Consider the following 12,292-nt stretch of genomic DNA (forward strand, 5'->3'; position numbering starts at 1 on the left):
TCATAGCCAATGCACGCACCTATCATCTAATAGTTTGAGTACTTATAATACATTAATATCCTACTTAGAAAATCCGAATAAGTACATAGTTAACATAACTAAGTTTAATAAATATATCTAACATAACCCCCCTTAAACTTGGTTATGTTTAACAGTTTTCTCCAACACGCTCCGGTTTGCTTCTTCGACTGCCCATCTAGCATAGTTGAAGTTAAATCGCTTCCTTTTCTTTCCTTGATTCCAATCAGCATCATCAACTCCAGCGAAGAGAGCAACTTGTCCTGAACCTGCAGATTGTGAGTAATCGTTATCTGCACTTCTTGCTTCTCTGTGAAAAGTCGTGGATGACCCTCCTTCTTCATGCACTACCTTCTTCTCCTGCACATTCCCTTGTATCGTTTTGTATTTATAATAGTATTCTAGGATGTCGAGATACATGGCATAAATGACCCTCATGTAGTCTCCATCTTCGTAATCAAATCCTAGATCTTTTGCAATTGCAGGCCACAAATTTTCCGTAGTGACTTCCTTGTATCCACCGTCGCTTGCCACTAGTATGTATAAACCTAACAGGTTTATTCTCTTCTTGTTTGGAGTAAATGGTGGAAGCGGTCTTGTGGTTAATCCCATAAAATCATACAGGAACCATTTGACCATTTCCTCAAATTTCATCTCCAACATGTGTTTGTATTTAAACACAAATTCTCGATCATCAAGCAAGTCCAAAAAGGATTTACAGTCAGCAAATTCATGGAATTCCATCTCTTTAACGATCATCACATTCCAGTCGAGTTCTTGTGCCGATAGATCCAGTTCTTCAAAATACGAATTCAAATACCTTTCTTTGAATTCATTATCATACATACTTTCTTCTATAATACCCTGTTTTTCTTTTAACCCCATTTCTTCTTCCTTTGTCAACCCACTCGCATCGTTCACGGAATTATCAACCGGAATAGAGAACATAGGATAAATTTTACAAGTATCACCATTTTTGTTAACAGTAAAACCTTGCATTGTTAATTGATCCATGCTCAAAACATTTCGGTCTAATTCCGGAGAATAGAAAACACTTTGAATTCTCATAGTTTCGTTTCCAGTTTTGATTTCAACCGATCCAACCCCACGTGTAAACAAGAAATTGTTTTCCCCGGATTGTGTATCAACCCCGATAATATGTTTAATACGTTTGAATACGTTTAAATTTCCAGCCATATGGTGTTTAATAACAGAACTAACGTACCAAATATCGCTCCATAGCCCTCCTTCGGTACCGACTACAATCATCTCTTGATGATCACTACTATCTCTCCCTCGATTCTGTATTCCCATGTTCACCGCTTGCCGGATCAACTGAGTCGCTTCGTCAGTTTCCTTCTTGTTACACGCGTAGATTTGATGCCCTGGTTGATGGCAGTAGAAACATGTTTTCTCACGTTGAAATCGCTTGTTCTTATTCTTCATTTCATCCGTGCAGTGTTGACAAGGCAACACAGTGGATGATGATTTGATTTCAATCGTCTTCTTCCCCGGTTCTGCTCTGATACCACTATGTTGGGGATCAGAAGATGTTTGTGCAGCGGAATTAGTGACTGAATTGAAATGCTCATGCATGATTGAACCAAATTGGATAGGCATTATTTGAAAAAGGATGAATGATATAAGATGATATTAATGGACAATTCAAACGATAGTATGAATGTCTTGATAGCCGGACATATTGCCGGTAATACAATATATATATGCAGTGTTTTGGCGGTTGTTCTTGGCGGGTAACTGCCTCCGGCAGTTATTCGAATTCTTTTACCCGCTTATCATAGCCAATGCACGCACCTATCATCTAATAGTTTGAGTACTTATAATACATTAATATCCTACTTAGAAAATCCGAATAAGTACATAGTTAACATAACTAAGTTTAATAAATATATCTAACACATCCACCAGCAAGGTAAGAAAGCTCATCCCATCATGCTGCACAAATTTCTCACTAACTCATAGGCTGTCTCCCAAGTTAGATAGTATTAACAGAGAGTTAGAAAATCTAGAAAAACGAAAAACGGATCTAGGTTTGCTTAAGATAGATGAAAAGCCAAGAAATACTAGTAGAAGAAGCGAAACTCTTTGCCAGAACGCGATGTTGTCGGAAGAGAAGTTGAGAAAGAGCAATTGCTTAAGAAGTTGGTGGGGGATGATGGGTCATCTCAGGATAACTTTAGCGTCTTACCTATAGTTGGTATGGGTGGGGTTGGAAAGACCACTCTAGCTAGACTTTTGTTTAATGATACAAAGGTGCTGTTGGTTCATGCCCTGGTTATAAACACACACACTTGAACGTAGTGTTCGAATATTCTTGTATTAACTGAAAAATGATTATGAGAGCTACATCTATTAAGACGTGGACTTCAACTTAAATAGAAAAATAAACATGCAACAACTAGTCCTACATGTACGTAAAGAAAACAACCTCCAAGTCTTCCACTATCCCACGTGTTCCCCAATTTACTTGCTAAATAAACGACCCATATTCCACCTAAATCGGCTGACCAATTCCTCACTTGACCCACGGTCATGTTTATATCCAACCCAGTTTAGATCCGGCCCGCTGACCCGTACCCGGTCGACCCATCACATCAAGATTATCCAACATTCATCCCCATAATCTTGATGGCGGTTCTTTCTAGCTCTCGTTCATGCTTCTCTTTCTATTGGAATCATTGTGATTCTTTCTTGCTAATTGTTTCGAATCTCCTTGCTGACATGCTATTCGAACCAGACGGGTCAGATTACTGCTTAACTTGCTAACTTCTTGCTAAAACATGCCTGCCTCTTGCAGTTAGTTCTTCCTGTTCCTTGCTTTCATTTTCTTGCTAATGTTCGATTGGAATTTTCCAACCAACCTTTTCTTTTGTTGTTTCATGGCTATTACCAAAATTCAAATGAACTTTGATTTTTTTCTTTTCATACAGCATACAAACACTACCATTGTTCTCCTTTGAAAACAATAGCACACATCAGCCACGTCTCTCTCTTTTTTTTTTATCACCACCTCTTTGCATGTACCTTCTTCTTCTCAGTCTTCTTTCTTTGAAGGTTCGATCTGGCTTTTTCTCGGACAAACCGCGGTCACGGTTTTCTCCTACGGTCTTGGTATAAGCTTTCTTCCTGAAAGAAACACTTTATTTCGGTCTACGTTCTTTCTCTTCCGGCAAGAAGAACTGCTTCGATCTTGGCCGTTCGGTCTGTTACAGCTTTCGTTCTTCTTCTCCAGTAACGGTCTTCTCTTTCTTTTCACCAGCGAGTTCTTCGGTCTTTCTTTCAAGCCATTCGGTCTATTACGGCTTCGGTCTTTTCTCACTGGTCTCTTCTTTCTTATGCCGGTATCTCCTTTCCGGCGATGGTCTCTCTCGGTCTTACGATCTTTCGGTCTGGTCGGCAGCAACCACTATCTTCTTTCTCTTTCTCGCGGCGCTGCTACGGTCTTCTTTCGCATTCTTTCTTTCTGGCGACGACTCTTCTTTCTCACGTCGTTCGCATTCTTTCTTTCTGGCGACGACTCTTCTTTCTCACGTCGTTCGCGACTTCTTTCTTCTTACTTTGCTGATTTCAATCAGCCATTCTTTCTTTCTTTCTGTTTCGCTGACCTAGATCAGCACTTTCTTTCTGGCGATTGAATCGCCTCTTTCTTCTTTCTTTTCTTTCTTTAGCCCGGCCTATGCATTTCTTTCTCTGCAGTTTAGAGGGCTGCACCCCCTTCTCTGAACACGACTCTCAAACCAGCACTCGTAGCTTGACGACCTTGCTCTGATACCAATTGTTGGTTCATGCCCTGGTTATAAACACACACACTTGAACGTAGTGTTCGAATATTCTTGTATTAACTGAAAAATGATTATGAGAGCTACATCTATTAAGACGTGGACTTCAACTTAAATAGAAAAATAAACATGCAACAACTAGTCCTACATGTACGTAAAGAAAACAACCTCCAAGTCTTCCACTATCCCACGTGTTCCCCAATTTACTTGCTAAATAAACGACCCATATTCCACCTAAATCGGCTGACCAATTCCTCACTTGACCCACGGTCATGTTTATATCCAACCCAGTTTAGATCCGGCCCGCTGACCCGTACCCGGTCGACCCATCACATCAAGATTATCCAACAGGTGCAGGATCACTTTGAACCCAAGGCATGGGTTTGTGTTTCAGATGATTTTGATATTTTCAAGATAACTGATGCTATCCTTCAAGATGTGACTAAAGAAAACAAGGAATTTGAAGATCTAAATCAGCTTCAAAAGGCTCTCACTGAGCAATTTAAGGGCAAACGATTTCTACTAGTAGTTGATGATGTGTGGAGTGAAAACTATGGTGATTGGGAAAACCTAGTGCGCCCATTTCTATCATGTGCTCCTGGAAGTAGGATAATCATGACAACTCGTAAGGAGCAACTGCTCAAACAGATAGGTTTTCATAATGTAGACCGTCTCAAGAGTTTGTCGAATGAAGATGCATTGCGTTTATTTGCAGTACATGCATTGGGGGTAGATAACTTCGACTCACACACGACACTTAAACCGCAAGGTGAAGGTATTGTAAAAAAGTGTGGTTGTTTGCCTTTGGCTTTAAAGGCAATTGGAAGGCTTTTAAGGATGAAAACAGATAGAGAAGACTGGGATGACGTGTTGAATAGCGAGATGGATGTAGAAATTGGTAATGCCACTGAAAATGGTAAAGATGTGGAAAATAGTGATAAGATTGTTCCAGCACTTAGGATAAGCTACCATGAACTTTCTGCAGATTTGAAGCAGTTGTTTGCATACTGTTCCTTGTTCCCCAAAGACTTTTTGTTTGACAAGGAGGAATTGGTATCATTGTGGATGGCGGAAGGGTTTTTGAACCCATCCAAGTCACCAGAACGCTTGGGCCGTGAATATTTTGAAATTTTATTATCAAGGTCATTTTTCCAACATGCACCTAATGATGAATCATTGTTTATCATGCATGATCTGATGAATGACTTGGCCACTTTTGTTGCCGGAGAATTTTTTCTAAGGTTTGACAATCATATGAAGACAAAGACAGAAGCTTTGGCAAAGTATCGCCATATGTCATTTACTCGCGAGGAGTATGTAGGTTATCAAAAGTTTGAGGCATTCAAAGGAGCCAAAAGCTTGAGAACATTTTTAGCTGTATCTCTCGGTGTGGATAAAGGATGGGAATGTTATTACTTATCCTCTAAGATTTTGGATGACTTACTTCCAGAGTTAACATTGTTAAGGGTCCTTTCTTTGAGGCGTTTTCAGATAAGTAAGGTACCCGAGTTCATTGGTACTTTGAAACACTTGCGGTATCTGAACTTATCTCGAACAAATATAAAAGAGTTACCGGAGAATGTTGGCAACCTTTATAATCTACAGACATTGATTGTTTCTAAGTGTCGGGGGTTAACTAAGCTGCCTAAAAGCTTCTTAAATCTTAAAAGGTTACGACATTTGGACATAAGACATACTCCGTTGGAGATGATGGCTTTGCAATAAATGAGCTCAAGGGATTAACAAATCTCCATGGGAAAGTTTCCATTGAGGGATTGCACAAAGTGCAAAGCGCAAAGCATGCACGGGAGGCGAACTTATCTCTAAAAAAGATTAATGGATTAGAGCTGCAATGGGTTGATGTGTTTGATGGCTCACGAATGGATACACTTGAAGAGGAAGTTCTCAATGAGCTGAAACCTAATAGTGATACGTTGAAAACGCTTTCAGTCGTGTCATACGGGGGAACACAAATTTCAAATTGGGTTGGTGATCGCTCTTTTCATGAGTTGGTTAATGTGTCAATACGCGGTTGTAAAAAATGCACATCTCTACCCCCATTTGGGTTGCTCCCTTCACTTAAGTGGTTGCAGATTCAGGCATGGATGAGGTTAAAGTCATAGGTTTGGAGTTAACCGGAAATGATGTTAACGCCTTCCGTTCACTCGAAGTTCTAACATTTGAAGATATGTCTGGATGGGAGGGGTGGTCAACTAAAAATGAGGGTTCAGCAGCAGTGTTTACGTGCCTTAAAGAGCTTTATGTGAAGAATTGTCCACAACTGATTAATGTCTCACTTCAAGCACTGCCTTCACTCAAGGTTCTTGAAAATTTCAGATGTGGTGATGGTGTGTTGAGAAGTGTGGTTCAGGTAGCTTCATCAGTCACTAGGTTGGAAATAAGTTATGTATCAGGGCTTACATATGAGGTGTGGAGAGGAGTTATAAGGTATCTTAGGGAAGTTGAAGAATTAAGTATCAGGGGATGTGATGAAATAAAATACTTGTGGGAATCAGAAACAGAGGCAAGTAAGCTTCTTGTGAGATTAAAGGAATTGAGATTACAGTATTGTTCAGGTTTGGTAAGTTTAGAAGAGAAAGAGGAGGATGGCACCCTGTTATCTCTTAGAAGTTTGTCTGTAGATTCTTGTAGAAGCATAAAGCGTTTATGCTGTCCAAATAGCATTGAGAGTTTGGATATTGAAGATTGCTCAGTTATTACAGATGTCTACCTCCCAAAAGAAGGAGGGAATAAGCTCAAATCACTTCGTGTAGTCGATTGTGATAAACTTGAGGGAAAAATCAACAACACAAGCATGCCAATGCTTGAAACCCTATATATTGATAATTGGGAAAATCTAAGATCAATCAGTGAATTGAGTAACTCCACTCACCTCACCAGCCTGGATATAAAGCGATGCCCACATATCGTGTCACTTCCAGAGCTTCAGCTATCAAACCTCACCAGTTTGGAAATTTATGAATTTTCCAACTTCCCTTGTTGACCTAACGTTATATGGTGAACCCAATGTGAGGAATTTTAGTCAATTGTCCCACCTTTTCCCTTCTTCTCTTGCATCTCTGGAGATAAACGAATTTGATAATCTGGAATCAGTTTCAACGGGACTCCAACACCTCACATCCCTTCAACATCTCATCATTGGCAGCTGTCCAAAGGTGAACGATCTACCAGAGACGCTGTTGCCTTCGCTTTTGAGTTTGAGTTTAGGTAAATGCCCAAAATTGAAAGAAAGGTGTGAAGGAAGAGGCTCCCACTACTGGCCACTCATCTCTCATATCCCCAAAACCGAAATAGACTTTGTTAGACGTACAAGAATACATATATGTTCTGCATTATATGTATACAAAATAGATAAGCTAGATATAATTATTTGTTATGTTTTTTTTTATATATAACATGGGGCGGTTACAAAACATTTATAAAACTCTATGTATGTACGTATATATATATCTGTATCTCCACATTTGTAAATTATCAATTCATTTATGAACATTTTCGATTAGAACTTTCTGCAGATTCACTCTTCATTATTCAAAGATTTCCAACAAAGTGGTATCAGAGCCACAACATTCGATCCAAGAAATCTATTCACGTTAACTGTTTTAATTCATCGTCAAATTCAAGATCATGAATCAAGCGCAAGGAATACAAACACAAATCCCCAAACTGAATGGACAGAATTATTATCATTGGCACATTCAAATGAAAGTATTACTTGAATCACAGGAATTATGGACGGTTGTCGATGAAGGGTATCAAGAACTGGGACCAAATCCATCGGAAGAAAGATCCGCTGCATACCGGGAGTCAATTAAAAAAGATAAAAGGGCCCTGCATATCATATTTCAGTCAGTAATTGACACAGTATTTGAAAGGATTTCACAGGCAAAGTCGGCGAAAGAGGCATGGATTATTCTTCACAAATCATACAGGGGAGAAACACGCGTAAAAACTGTAAGACTTCAATCCCTCCGATGTGAATTTGATTCGTTAAACATGAAAGATGGAGAATCTGTTGAGGAATACTTCAACAGAACGATTCATTTAGTAAATCAATTGCGGATGAATGAAGAAAAATTAGATGAACAGAGGGTTGTAGAAAAAATCTTACGTAGTTTAACTAGGAATTATGAATCGGTTGTTATAACTATCGTTATAACTATCGAAGAAACAAAAAATCTCGCAGAAGTATCCACCGAAGAACTAATGGGGATACTTCAATCACATGAATTAAGATTGAAAAGATACGAAGACAATCCTGTTGAACATGCGTTTCAAGTAACGAATGTAAGCCAAGATAGATCTAGACAATCATTTAAGAACGATTCCACTGGAAGGGGACGAAACAAATATAAGGGCAAGAATTTCAATACGAATTCAATAAGATGTTTCAATTGCCATAAACTTGGACATACAGCCAAGTTTTGCAAACAAAAGGATGAAAGCGAAAGAACAGATAATGCACTAATTCATACAGAAGATGATGTTGATGAACAAGATGACACTATGTTCATGATTTTTAACATGGAGGAGACAGTCAAAGGTGACTGTTGGTATCTTGATAGCGGCTGCAGTAACCACATGAGTGGTAACCGAGAACTTTTTTCTCATCTTGATGAATCTATAAAAAAGGAGGTGAGAACAGGGGATGATAAACGGTTGGAAGTATTAGGCAGCGGAAATATCTCTATTGCGATTAGAGGAAGAGAAAGGAAGATACCAGATGTATTTTATGTAAAGGGGCTGAAACATAACCTGTTAAGCGTAGGGCAACTCATAGGGAAAGGATATGAAGTTGCGTTTAAGGGAGATAGATGCATTATCAAAGATTCAAATGGTGAACTTCTTGGTATTGTTAAGATGACCAACAATAAGATGTTCCCATTACATCCTGAAAGCGATCTGACATATGTCATGAATATGACTACCAGTGATTCCTCACGTCTATGGCACAGACGCTATGGGCATGTGAACATGGATACTTTAATTGACATGAAAAAACAAGGATTTAGTAATTGGACTACCAAAGATAAGGAAGGATGACAGTACATGCGAAGGTTGCATATCTGGAAAACATGCCAGAAAACCATTTCATAAAAAAATGGTCTGGCAAGCTACTGAACCATTACAATTAGTTCATTCTGACATATGCGGTCCAATGAGAACAGAATCCATCGGTGGATGTAGATATTTCATTACATTTATCGATGATTACACTAGAAAAACATGGGTGTATTTTCTCAAATTTAAATCCGAGGCACTATATCACTTCAAGAATTTTAGAGTTTTGAATGAGAAGCAGTCAAATCATGTAATCAAAACATTAAGAACGGATCGCGGAGGAGAATACTGTAGCAAAGCATTTCAGGAATATCTGAGACTTAATGGGATTCGACATCAGCTTACTAACAGCTATGCACCTCAACAAAATGGAGTAGCTGAACGAAAGAATAGGACTTTAATGGAATTAAGTAGAAGCATGATGAACATTAAGCAATTACCTAACTGTTACTGGGCAGAAGCGGTAGCATGCACTACTTACATCTTAAATCGAACAATTACGAAGACCAGACCGAACATCACCCCTTACGAAGCCTGGAATGGACAGAAACCAAATGTAGAACATTTAAGAGTATTTGGTTGTCTAGCTTATGCTCTTATACCCAAACAACATAGGGACAAGTTATCCAACAAAACGATAAAAACTATATTTGTTGGATATAGTGAAGCTAGCAAGGGTTATAAGCTATATAATCCCCTAACCAACAAGATCATCATTAGTCGTGATGTGATCTTTGATGAAATAAGAGATGGGTCTTCGAAGGTGAAGGTTCAAATGCACCACTTATCATTACTGATGTAGAGGAGATACAAATTCAACATGATGAAGAAAATAATCGAGAACAGGAAATTGATAACCACGCAACAGATAACGTAAACGAAGATCCACAAGAAACTTCCAATAATGATCAACAAGTTTGCGGTGGCTCGGGGACGTATGAAGCACATCAACAAAGTGCTGATCAAGATCAACAAAACAGTGGTGACACTTCATCTACAGATTCAGAAAATGAAGTCATTAAAACCAAAAGTATTAGGAATGTATATCGCAATACAAGAAAACTAACGAATGCAGAAGTATTACAGAAGTACAATCAAAATCAAGTGTTGAATTTTGTTCTCTATACAAGTACAGATCCGACAAGTTATGAAGAAGCAAGTAAAGATGAAAAATGGATAGCAGCAATGGACAGGGAAATGGATTCCATTAATAAAAATCACACTTGGGTGCTAGTAGATCCACCAAAACATCAGAAGCCAATAGGGGTAAAGTGGATTTATAAAACTAAATATGATGAAAAGGGAAATGTAGACAAATACAAAGCCAGACTAGTCGTAAAAGGATACAGGCAGAAATATGGAATAGATTATCAGGAGGTGTTTGCACCCGTAATAAGATTCGAGACAGTTCGAATAGTGCTAGCTCTAGCTGCTCATTATGGTTGGTGTCTTCATCAAATGGATGTTAAGACAGCTTTCCTAAATGGAAAACTGAATGAACAAGTCTACATAGAACAACCTCTAGGTTACGTTAAACAAGGAGAAGAACAAAAGGTATGTCATCTTCAGCGAGCCCTCTATGGTCTAAAACAAGCACCAAGAGCATGGTACAATCGTATAGACTCTTACTTCGTACAACATAATTTTAAGAAAAGCGCATATGAGCATACTTTATATATAAAAGACACTAACAAAGGGAAGTTAGTGATATGCTTATATGTCGACGATTTAATTATTGCAAGTAATTCCATGCACTTAATTACGGAATTCAAAGAGTCAATGAACAAGGAGTTTGAAATGACTGATATGGGAAGATTACATTACTTCTTGGGCATGGAAGTACTTTATGAAGACGGAAATGTCATACTGTCCCAAAGGAAGTACATGAAAAATCTATTAGATAAATATAAAATGACACAATGCAATACGGTATCTACACCTATGGAGTATGGGTTAAAATTATCAAAAGATGACCCAGAAGAGTTTGTAGACGAAGGTGTGTATCGAAGCTTAGTAGGAAGTCTGATGTATCTCACCAACACAAGACCAGACATCATGTTTGCAGTCAGTAAAATTAGCAGATTTATGGAAAACCCGAGAAAGAATCACTGGGAGGCAGCTAAACGAATACTTAGATATATCAAAGGAACTCAAAATCAAGGAATTACTTATTCCAAAGGGGGAAAGAAAGTTCTGATAGGTTTTAGTGATAGTGACTATGCAGGAGATATGGATGATAGCAAGAGCACATCCGGATATATATTTCATTTAGGTTCAGGTCCAATCTCATGGCAATCAAAGAAACAAAAGGTAGTGGCTTTATCATCAACAGAAGCAGAATACATGGCCTTATCATTAGCTGGCTGTCATGCTTTATGGATCAAGGGAATCTTAGATGATCTACAAGAAACCTACGTTACCTCAATCCCTTTATACTGTGATAATAAATCCACGATATGTTTAGCAAGGGATCCTGTTTATCATGGAAAGAGCAAACATATAAGAGTTAAGTATCACTTTATCAGAGATCTAGTCAAGAAAGGAGAACTGAATGTCATTTTTTGTGCAACAAAGGATCAGATATATTATGACAAAAGCATTACAACCAAAGGACTTCATTAGACTTAAGGAGCTTCTTCGCATGTCACCTGAAGTAATCTAGCTTACGGGAGGGTGTTAGACGTACAAGAATACATATATGTTCTGCATTATATGTATACAAAATAGATAAGCTAGATATAATTAATTGTTATGTTTTTTTTATATATAACATGGGGCGGTTACAAAACATTTATAAAACTCTATGTATGTACGTATATATATATCTGTATCTCCACATTTGTAAATTATCAATTCATTTATGAACATTTTCGATTAGAACTTTCTGCAGATTCACTCTTCATTATTCAAAGATTTCCAACAGACTTCAGGTACTTTTTAATTAAATACCTTCTGATTTCCATATGATAAACTGGTATTCTCAGACATGTGCGTGTTTTTTTTGTTGGAATAGGATTTGTTGCTCAAAACCTAAAATTGAATTTTAGTGAGGACATCAATTTATATTTTGAAATCAGTTTTCATGAGTTCAAACTATTATGTAGCTGCATCATACGTTGGAACTCATTTCACAATGTGTAGGTACTAATTTTGACTTTCGTGAGTTAAACTTGCCAATGAATAATTATTATTATTGTTATTGTTTTGTTTGTTGATCTTGCTTTTGTAGGTTGATAGGGTGCGATTTTAAGTTGTTAATCAGTTGATTTGTATGATTGTACGGTTAATTTTGTTCTTTGGTTGCTAAGTTGTTAATAGATAATGAAATTTGATTGAAGTTACTTCGAGTCTCGATTACAAAGTTGAATCTGATTCAGAAGTTGAAGATACAA

General features: G+C 37.9%; 1 protein-coding gene across 1 annotated transcript; it reads left to right on the forward strand.

Annotated features, from left to right (window-relative positions):
* The first annotated feature begins 1,665 nt into the window (after positions 1-1,665).
* Positions 1,666-6,822, forward strand: LOC110900679 (putative disease resistance RPP13-like protein 1). The gene is made up of 5 exons (XM_022147552.1): positions 1,666-1,726; positions 3,094-3,380; positions 4,233-5,399; positions 5,489-5,852; positions 5,912-6,822. Exons 1-5 carry the CDS (start codon positions 1,666-1,668, stop codon positions 6,820-6,822), a joined length of 2,790 nt encoding a protein of 929 aa, XP_022003244.1.
* The last annotated feature ends 5,470 nt before the right edge of the window (positions 6,823-12,292 follow it).

The sequence above is a fragment of the Helianthus annuus genome, chromosome 13 (genome assembly GCF_002127325.2).
Source record: "Helianthus annuus cultivar XRQ/B chromosome 13, HanXRQr2.0-SUNRISE, whole genome shotgun sequence".
NCBI classification, from domain to species: domain Eukaryota; kingdom Viridiplantae; phylum Streptophyta; class Magnoliopsida; order Asterales; family Asteraceae; genus Helianthus; species Helianthus annuus.

Coding starts and splice junctions, on each gene's coding strand:
- LOC110900679 (XM_022147552.1), top strand. CDS start 1,666: ATGATATTAATGGACAATTCAAACGATAGTATGAATGTCTTGATAGCC. Junction 1,727..3,093: donor GATAGCCGGACATATTGCCG/GTAATACAATAT, acceptor CTTTCTTTGAAG/GTTCGATCTGGCTTTTTCTC. Junction 5,400..5,488: donor TAAAAGAGTTACCGGAGAAT/GTTGGCAACCTT, acceptor AAATCTTAAAAG/GTTACGACATTTGGACATAA.